General features: G+C 51.9%; 3 protein-coding genes across 3 annotated transcripts; 1 reads left to right on the top strand and 2 right to left on the bottom strand.

Moving 5' to 3' along the window:
* Nucleotides 1–786: 786 nt before the first annotated feature.
* N7515_003883 (uncharacterized protein) lies at nucleotides 787–5,687 on the bottom strand (the record flags this gene model as incomplete). Its single annotated transcript, XM_056664627.1, has 9 exons — nucleotides 787–1,582; nucleotides 1,640–1,682; nucleotides 1,731–1,858; nucleotides 1,912–2,302; nucleotides 2,356–2,651; nucleotides 2,713–2,891; nucleotides 3,148–3,496; nucleotides 3,554–5,564; nucleotides 5,615–5,687. The coding sequence occupies 9 exons, from the start codon at nucleotides 5,685–5,687 to the stop codon at nucleotides 787–789; spliced, it is 4,266 nt and encodes a 1,421-aa protein (XP_056523684.1).
* A 974-nt stretch (nucleotides 5,688–6,661) lies between these two features.
* On the bottom strand, nucleotides 6,662–8,426 carry N7515_003882 (RNA recognition motif 2; the record flags this gene model as incomplete). Its single annotated transcript, XM_056664626.1, has 10 exons — nucleotides 6,662–7,122; nucleotides 7,198–7,300; nucleotides 7,359–7,438; nucleotides 7,493–7,539; nucleotides 7,681–7,698; nucleotides 7,839–7,869; nucleotides 7,918–7,936; nucleotides 8,001–8,057; nucleotides 8,114–8,149; nucleotides 8,208–8,426. 10 exons carry the CDS (start codon nucleotides 8,424–8,426, stop codon nucleotides 6,662–6,664), a joined length of 1,071 nt encoding a protein of 356 aa, XP_056523683.1.
* A 2,230-nt stretch (nucleotides 8,427–10,656) lies between these two features.
* Nucleotides 10,657–11,100, top strand: N7515_003881 (uncharacterized protein; the record flags this gene model as incomplete). The annotated part of the gene is made up of 1 exon (XM_056664625.1): nucleotides 10,657–11,100. One exon carries the CDS (start codon nucleotides 10,657–10,659, stop codon nucleotides 11,098–11,100), a length of 444 nt encoding a protein of 147 aa, XP_056523682.1.
* Nucleotides 11,101–14,878: the final 3,778 nt, after the last annotated feature.

Below are 14,878 nucleotides of genomic sequence, written 5' to 3'. Positions count from 1 at the left end.
GCTGATCTTGTGGACCCTGTGAAAACTTCCCCGGATGGGATAACGCTTATATATCCTGTCCCATCTGTAATCTTTTTTCCAGCGCGGAGAAGCCCCCGGCCTTGGCCCAGCCCCGAAAGCCAAGATAACTCTAACCCTTAAGGTAATTCTTAGACGAGCTGGCTTCATTCTATCGTCTCGATGAAGACATTCCGGGTAAGATCCCCGCTGGAGGAATTAGAGTTCCTCAACCCCACGGGGTAGCTGGAGGCGGGGGAGTGGGGGAGAAGGAGGCCGGCATTCTGGTCAGGTCACAGGTGGCATGCGATACGCATGCAAACTTAGGCTCATGTCAGGTGGTTGTTGTACGGCAATTCCACGAGAATCTTGGCGTAGTCTTGGCACTTGAACTTAAACTCAAACAAATGCTGCAGACACTTCGCGGAGTCTCCCCGATCCTTGAAAAGCCTTCCGCCAAGAGTAAGACGACTGTCGCCGCTAGTGCTAGTGTGGGGATATGGCAGCTCCTCTCCTGTAAGAATTCATCCGGTTAAACTGTCGAGGGAAGTTGTCTTTTCCCCCGTGAAGGTTTGCTGATTCATGGTCTGGACTCTGCATGGCTCCCGAATGGCCATGGGTACATAGGGTGGATACGCCAATACTAGCTTCTTAGGCTATGGAACACTCTCAACAGTAATATCCCATGATGGTTCTTCACTTACGGTATTGCCTCATTTGGTTGATTGCTCCAGTACTGGAACAGAACTCGAAATGGTACGACGTCCAACGTCTTGCGTTCAATTTGTTCTACAATTCCATACTGTCATGCACCAGCCACTCCAAAAGCACACTCAACTCCTTGATCCCGCCGCCCTCTTCACCCCAAATCTTCAGACGCTCAATGACCACCCGTACACAGTCCGCCCAGTTAGGTGGAATGCTCACATGTTCAGTCGAGGGGCGTTGCGTAATCTTTGCCCGGAATCCCGCAATCAGACAAAGCGCATGGTTAAATCGGACCCGACAAGCTCCCCATGACCCCGGATGCCGGAAGAATGGCACCTCGGTCTGGATACGGTAAATCGCCAACTGGAGCGCCTCGCTCGCTTTGACCCCATACGACGCCGCCATCCCTGGGTCCAGTGGGACATGGATACACAGGTATAGATATGCGCGACAGAGCAGCTCGCGTACCTCGACATATCGCTCACGGCTTAGCTTCATGAGTTCGGCCTCCTTCGGTGCTGGGGCTGATTCGAGGGGCATGTTGAACTGGAGGGCAGGCGGGAGACAGTCCACCCATTGCTGTAGTTGACCTTCCAGCTGCGTCAGGGTTTCTGCTAGATTCTTGATGCTCGGCAGATCGATGTCTGGGGAGAGAACGCGGACTGCATTGCGGGCCCGGTTGAGAAGCCGGCGCAGGAATATCTCGGCTAGATAGTAGTAGGAAGACGATGCTTCGAGGTCTGTCGAGGAGGGACTGGACATCCATCCAGGACTGTCATGGGATGGTTGTCGCGTGGGGAAGCTCGGGAGAGAGTAAGGAAAGTCGGAGAGGCTGAGATCGCAGGGCGGGAGATCTGTCAGTTCGTATCGAACCTCACTATGTGTATGTCAGCCGTCTGTGTGGGCATTCGCGATCGGTGGGTGTATGCTGTACCATTCGGATTTCAGGCATGTCCAGTAGAGTCGCTGCTCCAGGCCTGGGGGCGAGTTAGACATATCCACAACGGAAAGATCAAATCACCCACTCTCTTCCTGCGCACTCCTGATTGTCTTTCCCTCGCGGTGTTTCAGGCGATACGTCTGCCATAGCATGGATGCTGTCCGGAACATTTTCCATCCTGGAATCGGCTCCATATTATACTGATACCAAATTCTGCATGAGTTAGAGACTTGCATCTCGAAGCAGCTGAGAGAAGGCGTGCTCACCCGAATATACAGAGACATTGCACTCCCAGTAAGGAATCGTCAAGGTGCGCAGTAGAGATGCGCTTACGCGCCATGGAGAGGAAGGTCAAAGATTCCTTCATTCGGTGCTCTGGAACGGACATGGTCACGTAAGTGACCGGTGGACTGAATGATGGCTCATTGTACGAGACCTCGCGAGCTTCCTCGTCGGGGTAATTCCCCCAGATAGCCGCAAGCGCAAAGATGAGCAGCACCAAGCATGACGAGGCGCACCAGTCAATGCCGTTTTCCAGCACTTGGGCGATATAAAAGTCCAGCTGCTCCGGGTCAACGATCGGGTTCTTGGTCCAGATTTTGGTCATGAATATGTCGCGCAGTTCGAGGAGCCTTTGGGGGTCTAGACGGGGTAGGCCTGGAACCGCCCGTTAGTATTCGATGCCGCATTCTGCGACGAGAAGACTATACCTGGCTGAAACTGATCTGGCTTCTCGGAATACGCTGCCATTGGAAATGTCGACACGGGCCTATCTTGCGGGAAAATCGGCCAGCTGAGAATCATGTCGGACCCGGTGATCGGCGTTTTGAGTGCATCGTTTCGCGAGATTGATTCGGGATCTACTTCGTCCACTGGGGATGGCGACGCCTGCTGCGAGAAAAGAGGAGCCTGAGGAGGATGCCCCCTATTCATAGAGAGGCTTTCTGATAGAAGACGCTCTTGACGTTCTACTGCCTCTAGGATTTTTGCGCCCCATGTATCTAGTCTTTAGATGAAATTGGTGGTTATTAGATGCCCTAATGGAAAGAAGCTCTATGGGGACCGACACTGAGAGGGCATCCGTCTCCGGATACTCGCAAGTTACACCCCGCTGGACACATTTGGCACACACTGGCCGTGCGGAGTCGCATCGAGTCTTGCTTATACGGCAGGCGTCGCATGCGGTGAGCACCCGAGTATTCTTCCGTCGCGCAGTCGACGAAGGGTCCATGTTGTTGGTGGGGCTCTGCAGTCGGACATGGGTACGAATATGGGGTAGAACATGGGGTCAGAGAGAGATATGTGGGTAAAAGGCCAAGAGAAAAAACGACGTCGGTTAGGGTCGGTGATTGGTGATGGGCTAAGCGAAACGGTGGCTGAATTGGTCCAATCAAGCCAAACAGCCATCATTTAGCCGGACAAGAAACTTAGAAGCTGAATGAATTGAATCAAAGTCCCCGCCAATGAATCGTGCGATCCACTTGGAATTTTCCCCGGGCTACCACTTCCTGACTAGAGGTTCCAATCAGCACTTCATACGTCCCTCCCTCGATCTTCCACATGTCCTCAATCTCGTCCCAGAAGCTGGTCGCATATCGGTCCAGCTGAATGTCAATTGTTTTTTCCTCCCCAGGCTGCAGGAACACTTTTTCGAAACCGTGCAGTTCCTTGATTGGACGCGCGGTTGGGGATTCGGGGGCAGAAATGTAGAGTTGGAGAACCTGAGCGCCCGCCAATTTGCCTGTATTTCTGATTTGTACAGTGGCGACTGGAGGACTGTCCATGGTGAAGATCTCCGGGGCGACGGTAACACTCGGTGAGACCTGGAAGGTCGTATATGACAAGCCGTGACTATAATGCGGTTAGACGCGGCTCTGTTGAACATGAGACTAGACGGAACCAACTCACCCAAATGGAAAGAGGACTTCTCGTCCAGTCTTCTCGTAGAATCGATAACCCGCATAGATGTCCTCGCCGTACAGCACTCGGCCACCTACACTGGCGAAGTTCAGGTAGGCCGGATTGTGCTTGACATCTACCGGCCAGGATAAGGGCAGCTTTGCGCATGGATTGACCTCTCCGATGAGGATATCAGCAATTCCATGACCAATCTCGTTACCTCCGTACCAGGCCTGCACGATGCACTGAGCCTGATCCACCCACGGCATGGTAACTGGGGTACCGGACTGATTCACTATGACGGTCTTGTCCGCGGCAGCCTCCAACACCTTCCAGATCAGCCGGTCAACTCCCGGTGGCAGATCCATATGCGTGCGATCGAATCCTTCAGATTCCCAGTCCCTGTTGAGTCCGGTGCAGAGAATGGTGTAGTCGGCCTCAGTAGCAGCTTTCACGGCATTCTCGATCATCTCATCTCGGTTCATCCGTAGACAGGCACCCAGATTGGCGGCGCCGCCACCGAAATTGACCATTCCCACCGTTTTCATTGTGGTAGTGTTGGCAGACCCGAACTCGATGCGAATTTTGTATGTAGTCCCGGCCACTAATTCCTTCGATCCCAGCTCCTCAATGGTGCCTTTGCCGAAGAATGCCGTCCCACGCGTCTGATTCGTGGTGTTATCGATTACGAGCTCGTCGTCAATGTAGAGATTCGCGGTACCAAAGACACTCAGGCCAAAGTCCCAGAGACCGGAGGCGTCGGGCGTGAAGTCGCCGATCAGTGTGGCCCAGAAGAGTCCTCGGTTGAGGCCGGGGGCGTAGTAGTCCATGAACTGGAAAGCTGTCGTCGAGACAGGCTCAGTGCTGATCAAAGATCGTTCCTTGCCCATCGGCTCGTTGTAGAAGTGAATGACAGCATTGTTCAGCAGACGCTCAATCACAGGGAGCATCCTGTGGGCATATGCGCCCGCCTCGTAGAGTATCTCAGCGTTGGGAAATGCTTCCCTGCACGCGTCGTATAATGAGACTGAGTAGTATGGCTCAAGCGACGCACTACCACCCCCAGATATTGCGGGCGTCTTCATATGAGATCCAATCAGGGCGATTTTCTTGATCTCCCTCGGAAGGGGCAAGATGCCCTCATTCTTGAGGAGGACCATGCTGTTCGCACAGATCTTGCGATTCAACGCTCTATCCTCTGGGAAATCCCGTCCTCGCTCCACTTCTGACACTTGGACCTGACTCGCTTGCTTGACGAACTCCAACACTCTTCGCGCTCGTGCATCGATAGTCGATTGTTTGATCAGTCGAGCCTGCACGGCGGACTCGATGAATTTTCCCCGGTATCTGGATGGTCCGGGCATTTCCAGATCAAGGCCAGCATTCATCGAGTCAATGGTTGTGTAGGTCCCTAACCAGTCGCTCATGACCAGTGGATTCCACTTCCACTCCTCGCGGATCAGATTGAGCATGCGCGCATCTTCCACCACATGCTTCCCATTGATCTTATTATACGAGGTCATGAGCGCGCCGGGCCTTGCATCTCTCGCCACAATCTGGAAGGGTCGAAGGTAGATCTCGCGCAAGGCACGCTGGGTGACGAGGACATCCACCGCCCGTCGCTCATGTTCCTGGTCGTTGCCCACGAAATGCTTTACCGCCGAGATGATCCCTTTGCTTTCGCATCCCACGATGATTGATTTGGCCAAAATGCCCGAGAGATGCGGGTCTTCCGCAAACGATTCGAACCCGCGACCACCGATGGGAGCGCGCTGCATGTTGATTGTTGGGCCTAGCCAACAATGCGCGCCTTTGGCGATGCACTCGTCGCCCAACAGCTTCCCCGCTTGGTTTACCAGATCTCGGTCCCAGGTGGCGCCCAGAGCTGTGCCACAGGGCAAACATGCAGCGGGGATGCCGGCGAAGAATTTTGTGCCCCGGATACCATTGGGGCCGTCGGTGGCGCGAATCGAAGGGACGTTGAATTCGGGGATGGGATGCGTGTGCCAGAAATCCGTTCCTGCTCTCGTTAGCGGATAACGTCCCCAAAGATCAAAGGCTATGCCTTACCTGATAAAAGGGCGATCTTGTCCTGCTCGCTGATGTTCGCTAGAACATGCTCTACATCGAATGTCTCTGGCATGTTGAACAATTTGAAAAAGAACCAATTCCAAGAAAGAAAGAAATCTATGTCTGTAACATCTATGCTGAGCGAATGGAGTAGGCCGCCATTACATATAAGTATACCGGTCCAATCTTTCTACGCGAACTCCTATGTCGGTGAAACCTCTGGAAGCTATTTCCCCGAGTCTCCGACAAACCTTAAGGCTAAAGCCCAGGGACGCGTTGACGGCGGACTCTCCCCGGCCTGGTGGGGCCGGCGGGGGTTCCCCGCATGACCCCCGCATCTCCACTGTACAGCCCTATCCGAGCTCTAGTTATCGGTTTCTGGTTCATCTCATATGCGCCCGTGACTATGGGCTTGTGACCTGGAGATTAACTAAGCTCTATCCTTAACTATCCCAACTAATTAAGAATTTAAGTCTTTAAGATTTACATCCATGACAGAGGCTGGGCCAGGGTGGTCATCCAGCATTTGGATATTGCTGGCGGTCACGTGGCCTCGCTCCAAACATTAGCTATCCTCACGTGTAGATACTTCCCAACGCATTTCCAGTTTCCACACCTTTCCTCCAAAGGATCTCCCTGACCTTGCCTAGGATCTCAGCATTGCATCCTTGGCGTTTGTGTAGGCGTTACGGCGTATGCCTGCTCACCTGGCTTGTAGAGTTTGTTCTCATAAAAGTCTTCACGATACCCAGTGATAGTCTTGGACGCTCCAGAATGATATCGGATCAGTATGGCCGCCTGTTCAGGGAGAAATGGGCTCACATCATCGAATCATGATGCGAGCCAGGCTGCCGAACTTGAGGCTTTTACCAGTAATATACCCTTTAACCCTTATAAAATATAAAAGCATTGCAAAGGCCAAATCCATTTCAACAAGCTAAAAGATAAACACAAAAAGAAACACAGGGACAGGAGGCTGAGTGATCCTCAAGGAGATCAAATCTCCCTTGGTAAATTCCCTTTGAAAAACTGAAAAGCTACAAATGCCTATTTGCCCTCCCGCGTAGACGGAGTGTCCTTTTCGGTCGAAGAAGACCGCTGGGCGCGGCGTCTCTGGGCCCAAGAGCGAATGTGTCGTCCCCAAGAGCGGTAGCCTAAGCGTGCGAGTGCGACCAGCCCCCCTGAGGGGGAGGCAGGAGCAACGGTCTGGGACGCAGAAGCACCGTTCTGGAACAATGACTGGGCCGTAGAGGGGAGCGGATCGCGCTCCGCTCCAGCCAATGGGGGATCAAAACGGGTGTGCCCAGGCAAAGATCGTCCCACAGACGGGCGCATTGTTGCATTGCCCTCCCTGGTTGTGGAGAAATCCGCTGTGATACTCTGGGGCAATGATCCTGCAGCGGGATAACGGGGAATACGATCAGATGCGCGAGAAAGGATCATTTGAGATGACTGGTGCACGTTCAACCGGTTCCGGGTGTGTCGTCCTGGCGCAACCGTATCTTGGCCTTAAGGCCCATTGTTACCCACACCTGTGAAAAAGGTCAGATCCATTTTTTGGGCCAAGAGACAGGAGCTCTTACCTTGCTGGGTGGTGCTGGTGAGGGCGCCACGCAGGGACCTGGCGGCGTCTGGGCGAGGAAAAGGTGCCTGCGATCCTGCAAAGCGACCGCTAGTAAAGAACACCTGCAGTCAGTCAGTATTGCCGCTTGAAGGGGACTAGAGAGGCATTCGTTGATCGTACCTTGGGTTGCTCCTCAGGAGGTCGGGTCATAACTGAGCTCTGGTGGCATGAGTTCACCAGATCTTTCTTTCCTTGAACCACTGTTGAATCCTATCAGATACCCATTCCTGATTATCATGACTGAGGGAACGTACCGGCATGGCAGAATTTCACTGGCTCCTCCGCAGATTGACAGCCAGGCCTATAATGGTTAGCAAGCGGGTATGTAACTGCTAAATTCAGGAGAAAGATGCCATTTTTTGCCCTGCAGCTCAAGGTGAAGCTAAAAGGAACCGGTCAGCGAGCTGTCAAGGTATCACAACCTGGACAGAGGGTAACTCACGCGAATAATATGCAAAGGCTATGAATCGTGTTAGTGAAAGGTCGAAAAGAAAGCAATATTGGGACTGAAAAGACACAAAATCGGAGAAGCGGAAGACATGATGACAAAGACAGGAGAGGAAATGGGATCAAATGGGATCAAATCGAAAGAATACTTACATCCACAAAGTTGACAAATGCGTAACCGAAACTAGAAGAGTGAGTATTCACATGAGACCTTTGGGAACACGAAACTTACTTGAGGCGCGATGGCCTTCCTGCTAAAGATTAGTTTCCAATTCAAATGAATCGTTCAAGGAGTGTTCACTTGGCTATACGCACGAACAAGAAATCGTATGCTCCACGACTAGTTCGATTCAAGACTTCGATCACTTGGTTCTATGTGGGATTGTATTAGCACCCACAAGATCTGACAGAGATGGGATCTGACTTACGCAATTAAGAAATCTCGGAATGTTCCGAGTCATGATCTGTGACGATGCATTATGTTAGATGCTGTCATATAATAGAGGAAGGGGGTTAACTGACCGTGGTGCGTTGATCGGATCCATGTAGGATTCGTTCGAGGCTGATTATCCCATCATTGTAATCAACTGTGTCCTCACTGATCGTCGGCAAAGTCTCCACCCCACCGCTGTTGCCTTGGTGAAGACTCACAGGACTTTGTTGGCCAAAGTTGGTGGGCAAGGATGGAGACGAACTCCAAACGCTCAGGGTGGCCGGAGGAGGGTGTTGGAAACTGCCCATCGTTCCCTGGGTCGGGGCCCTCGGGGCGAGATTGGGCCGGAGACGGCCATGGTCACTAAGTGGTGAAAATGGCAAGTGGTGGTATTGGGGTTGGTGGTGGCTTCGCGAAGTGGAAGGGGCGCAGCCGGGTGAGAAGGGAATTGGCGTCGGGCTTGTCGTTGCCTGCTGCTCCGTGGGCCAAGGCCACCGCGACAGGTACCAGGCCATGACTTCTGGCCACGGTTCACTGGCGGAGAAAAATTAAGCGGAAGTCTTCCCTGCTGTTGAGTAAGTCACTCATCAACATTGGTGAACCGATATAAAGCATCGTTGTTAATGTTTCTGCGGCAGTGAATCGTGGCCGGATTTCATGGAATGGTACCTGTCACGGTGGCCTTGGCCCACGGAGCAGCAGGCAACGACAAGCCCGACGCCAATTCCATTCTCACCCGGCTGCGCCCCTTCCACTTCGCGAAGCCGCCACCAACCCCAATACCACCACTTGCCATTTTCACCACTTAGTGATCATGGCCATCTCCCACCCTCCTCCGGCCAACCTGAGCGTTTGAAGTTCGTCTCCATCCTTGCCCCCCAACGTTAGCCAACAAAGTCCTGTGAGGGTTCACCCGCGTTCACCAAGGCAACAGCGGTGGGGTGGAGACTTTGCCGACGATCAGTGAGGACACAGTTGATTACAATGATCGGATAATCAGCCTCGAACGAATCCTACATGAAATTGATCAACGCACGCCGAAAGAGGCAACAGCGGGCGCTGTCATCAACTTCCATTGCATATGGACGATAGACAAGCTGGGGATGGCTAGCTTTGTAAACATTTTCATTGTCAGCAATGATCTGTGGCAGTAGAGGGATGGTCAACTCGAGCAGACTCGGAGGGTAGATAATGCCATAATGTGTGTAATGCAGTAAAAGTCGAAAGTATGCAGATGGAAGGAATTTTGGAAGTGAAGAAGGCCTCTAAATAATACGATGGGTGTAAATAGCGCTAGCAGTGGCGCTATTCCGTCTATGGACTAGCGTAGATGTCTATTTGCACGTGTACCACGTGGTTAGAATATGATGATATCCTCATTAACCCTAACCTAAGGGCTCCGTACATCGTGTAGTCTATCTTACATTGACTAGACAAGTAGGCTTAAGTTTTAACACCCCCTTGGACTCACACACCGCACCGCCCCTACGCACCAATGCGGCAGTGAGCAACAGGCGGAGGCATTTCTCCGGCTTCTTCCATTGGCGTTTTGCGTTCCAGGCTTCCAGCTTTCACCTCCCATGAAAGTAACTAGACTAATGCACTGGCAGCACTGCCTAGTGCCTACCAGGGATGAGGCCTGAAGATAACCTATGTATTCCTACACCACAACGGTGGACTATCAGCCGATCCGTCCATGGGCGAGATGGCAATCCGGCATGGAGGTATTTCTTTGAATGGCCAAGATAGCAACAAAGTCTACCCCTTTGCTCTATTGGTGCTTCAGTACTTCGGGTGCAGAGGGGATAATCGGTGGTTAGATTAATGTGAAGCTTTGTGATCACAGTATGGTTTTGTGCCCTTTGATGGAGCCCAGAGATGCCAAGGCAATCAATCCAAAGCGGATGAATGAATTAATTGAGAATGGTAGAGACAAAGCAGAGGCGAGGGCATATTGTGTGTCTTGCCTACACACTGGCACGTGGGATTACGCCATCTGCTAAGTCGTATGACTTGCACGCATGGCAATGGCGACAGACAGAATAATTACTTATCGATGCCCACTTAGCCCACCCATCTCTACACATTCTGTATATTCATTCCCTGATAATAATTCAGCATACAAGTTCGAGGCTAACGACCTCCGGTCAGGCCCGGCCTACTTCCAGAACAGTTACATGCATACTGTGTCCGCGTATCCAGGGCGATTTTAAGGTGTGTTAATGATTCAATTACTGTGCAATCTGGAGCTCATTCACAAGCATCAGTAATTTGGCTGGCTAAGGTTATTCTGAACAGTGAATCCCTCCATCGCGACCAATACCAAGCCCAAAAAAACAAAAGAGCCTCCGTATTCATCAGCCCTTCCAGGGGCGTTCCTTCAAATCATTATTCCCAGTGTATGCGTTTCACTTGGTCTGATGGAATATCTTCAAATTCCGTTCACGAAATTTGATATCGAAGACGGACAGCTCCGAGGAAGACCATACCAGGTAGCGCGGTCACGAACACGGTGGGCGCTGCCGCGCTCTCCTCCCTATGGAGGCGGAGAAGAAACTTTGGTGTGAACTGTGGAAAGGCCCGGCTGAGTCCTTCCTGCTCTTTTCCCGGGGAATGCAGGATATTCTCCGCGGCCCGGGGAGTCCAGGCTCAGCTGAGAGGCCAGCTGCCTCCGACGTGTCATCGAATGACTCTGCCCGTGGATACAGAGATCATCCAAGCACCCATAGATACCGCGAGCGACGCCACCTATCACCACCTTCCAACGCAGCACTGGCAAAGTCGCTCGAGTCGCTGTTCGATTTGGATGATCCAATTTCCATCGGTATCTCCCTAGACCAGCGCAAAATGCAGAGGGGTCGGGACATTTCCCAGGACGCACTCTTCAATGCGGCCGCTCACAGGGGCCGCAGTGAGCGACAGACAGAAAGCGGATCAAGACGATCTCGCCCCGTGCGTGGCTGGCACAAGTTCCATACCTGATTACGGGGTACACATCGGTCGAAGTTCGTTCACATTAAGCAGCCAGGATATGCGGGAGCGGTTCGAGGACTGGGCGATGGCCAATGAGCTGAATTTGGGCAGGTTCAGTGCCCTGCTGCACTATTTGGTGGATTTCGCTCGGGGCTGACGAGTGGCTGTCATGGCCACGGCGATGTCGGTGAGGGCTTGTGGGTGAATCATCTCGGCAGGGTCGGCGGATGTATGCCTCATGGGTATGGCGTCCGCCGTTACTGTTTCGAGAAAGCCATGCCGGGTTTTCGATTGGGCATCTGATTCTGGGAGCCTCACTCCCTCGGCACGCCTGGATTCAACAGGATCACCAACGTGGCTTCGTCGTTATGTCTCTTACCAGGGACCATGATTTGCTTCTCGACAGGCTCCAAGCCATATGTCCCAGATGCATCTGCTGTTTGCGATCCGGCATTTGCCAAATGCCGTCACCACATGCATGCCTGGCAGGGACAGATCGGCCATCCATTCCTTGAACAACGATTCATAGAATCGCTACGCCAGGGCCTGTCGGGATGATGTTGGTGAAGAAGGGTGTTGCCCCACAGCTCAAAGAGGATTCTCTGAGCTGTACCGTCGAGGTGAACGGCTTGCAGAATGAGACCCAGTTCAACAGAACGCCATGCCGGGTTTCGGATTGGTCATCTGATCTGGAAGCCTCACTCCCTCGGAACGCCTACATCCAACAGGTTAGCAAATCAGCAACGTGGTTTCGTCGTTATAGGATGTCAGTGTCTTACCAGGGATGATAATTTGGTTTACCACTTCCATGCATCCGAGACAGAGACAGAACGGCCATCCATTCCTTGGACAGCGACGTTTTTCAGGGGAGAAGAGAACACGACCTTGATGGATGAATGAAGATGAAGAGATGAAAAGTGTTTGGAAGAGACTCCAAGAAGTCAAGTGAATGATTGAGCCATATGAAAAAAAACAAACGAAGCAGATGGCGATGACGGCGGCGATGTCGTCTCAAGGGGAGAAGGTGTGGGCAGATCAATAGCACAAGCTATGCGCGCAAAAGCTGGTTAGGTTACGATGCTGGACAGGAAGTTCACTTTCTATCCCGATGTCTAGCAGAGTCTCATCTAGCAAATCTTTACGCGCACAATTCGTGCGACTGATCTGCTCAAGAATTCTCGCCCCGAGTGGCCAACTTTGTTGATTCACTTCACACATTCCAATCGTTCTTCTCACTTCTAGGAGTCTTTTCCAAACACTTCGTCATCTCCATCCTTCCCATATCCAATGGCCCATGGGACTAGAGTTTAGAGAATATTACTGTGTGATATGGTATCTCTGCGTGGTACTTGTGAGCACTCTCTACTGATCGTGTCACCAAGCTCATTTCGATTGCGCGTGTAGTGCATGGCAACCAGCCGAGACTCTGATACACACATGTCATGATCATGTCCGTACGTGTCGTTATGTAGTTGAACTCAAACGCAAGCTTTGACGTGCTGGGTCCTGGTTTAATAGGTAACTCACATTTCGTCTCATTAAACCCAATGTTGTTGTAGATTTGTCGTATCCCAGCCCGGCAACTACAGAACACCATGACGGAACCTTTGTGCTTTTTTCTGGGCGTGGGTGTGCTCATCTAGAACCTAATATATACCATAGGTACACTTCTATCACTCTGGTCTTACGAGCTAGACAAAGAGCTCAACGTTAGAGGAATTTGTCTATCTGGCCAGACATTTAACCTGTCCTACCTGTACTACAAACCTGTAAATCAACCTGCGCGTGGACTACAAGGGTGGTGCCCGTAGATGTCGATAACGGCGGTCCAAAGTGATTTTCGGCTCCTCCGGGCTTCTAGAGCAAGCTCTTATACAATCACCATGCTTCCATCTCTGCAGGTATCCCAACTCTGTCGGTAATTCAAACACCTCATTGCGCCGCTGCCGCCGCCATATGGGTTTGAGGCTCCAAAGCTATCAAGATGGACACAGAGCCAGCCCAGCAAGCGGTACAAACAATATGAGACATTGAGATGCAGAGAATGCATAACCTGAGAAATTGAGAAAGCGAACAGGGTACATGTTCAAACCGACAGTCCCAGTCGGATTTCAAAGATATCGGCCGAAACGTTGTGCAACCAAGAACCCCAAGCCCTATAACCCTATACCAGCATGCGACCAGCCCCAGGCTCCCTGTCATTATCCTTATGGGTGCCTTTCAAGGTTGATGGTGCTGATACTGTCTGACCCCGAAAGCGGTATTTACGAGCACCCACCTGGGCAGCGTGGCACCCTGCCGTGAGAGCATCCTAGCACCTCGAAAACCGGCAATGTGGTTAGGGAAGGAACGAAGACAACTCAGGCTCCTTCTACACATAGCACCGGAGACAAATATGTCCACGTGGACAGCTCATAACTATGTCTGTAGGGATGTCGCGTGACCTCGTCGATAAATATCGCCTTCCTCTCCATCCTCTTTCTTCTTCTTCTTCTTCTTCTCCTTCTCCTTCTCCTCAGTGTTTAATTGCTATCGAGCCTTGGTGTCTGTGATCACCAAGACAGGCACCACAGATGGTCATCTCGCATTGCACTTCGTGAGAAGACCATCTGGTCGCGGGTCAACCGACGATAGGCATAATTTTTGGCACTTCCCCCGGGCACTTCCCAAATCAGGGACCCATCTTTTCATCAATCATCGAGCCAATGGCACGGGATTGGAGAAGAGATTTTCATCACGTATGCCTATTGCCTCTGTGTCTTTGAGCGCGACTTCATTCAGTAGAGGTACACAAACAACTTTGCACAGCTCGCTCCTTCCAGCCGTATACCTAGGCAATTATCATTAGGAAAGCACGCGTCGGGTACGGCTCAGAGGCTCAGAACTGTAGGGATGTCGCGTGACCTCGTCGATAAATATCACCTTCGTCTCCATCCTCTTTCTTCTTCTTCTTCTTCTTCTTCTTCTTCTTCACCTTCGTTGGTGTTTACCATGCCTTGGTGTCTGTGACTACGAAGACAGGCATCACGAATGGTCCTCACGCATTGCACATCGCGTGGGGACTATCTGGTCGCGGGCAACCGACGATAGGCATAATTTTTGCCGGAGAAGGAGAACGACCATCCTTCGGAGATGTACCCGCTTGAACATCGAAGGGCATATCGGAGAGCTCAATTTCGCGGGAGAATGGGGCGGTCGGGGTGGCAGGGATCAGTGAGCCGCCAGGCGGCTTCATAGATCTCTGATCGGCACACATTCAATCTTTTCTGCTTGTGGAAAGCGGGTTATGCCCTAACAGTCCGCCAGTCTTGATCGTGACCTTTCGGTATGTTCAATTCTTTGCGGTCATCGGTAACGGCCTTCGGCTCGGACTGACTTTTCTTCTCCAGAGTTGTGACGAGGTTGTCTTTCGCCGTTTCTCAGCTGGACCTTCCTTCGCATACCCTGTGGGCTCCGACCTCGTCCTGTGCGTGAGATGCTTTCGGTTCCCTTCCCTCATTGGGGGAACCATGAACTGGGCTACTGACTTGCTTCCGGATGTTCTTGCGTCGCTGCGTCCTCACACGCGTATGTATCGCTGTCAAGTCGAAGCTGGATACCTGCTAACTTTTGAGTGTGTATGTAATCGCACATGCCGGGTCAAGAAGGCCACCAACAACAAGAAGGCCACCAACAGCTACGGCTATAATGCAAATGTATTGTCTTAACCGACGGAGCTTCGCGGGATTCAGTGGTTTGCCATGCTGAGACCCTCGTTCCAATCCCGCGGCGAATCGAAATGTAAGTG

The sequence above is a fragment of the Penicillium bovifimosum genome, assembly GCF_028826915.1.
Source record: "Penicillium bovifimosum strain IBT 22155 chromosome Unknown utg000003l_segment0_segment0, whole genome shotgun sequence".
NCBI lineage: Eukaryota > Fungi > Ascomycota > Eurotiomycetes > Eurotiales > Aspergillaceae > Penicillium > Penicillium bovifimosum.
The sequence above is the reverse complement of the archived record's forward strand: the minus strand, read 5'-3'. Positions and strand labels throughout refer to the sequence as shown.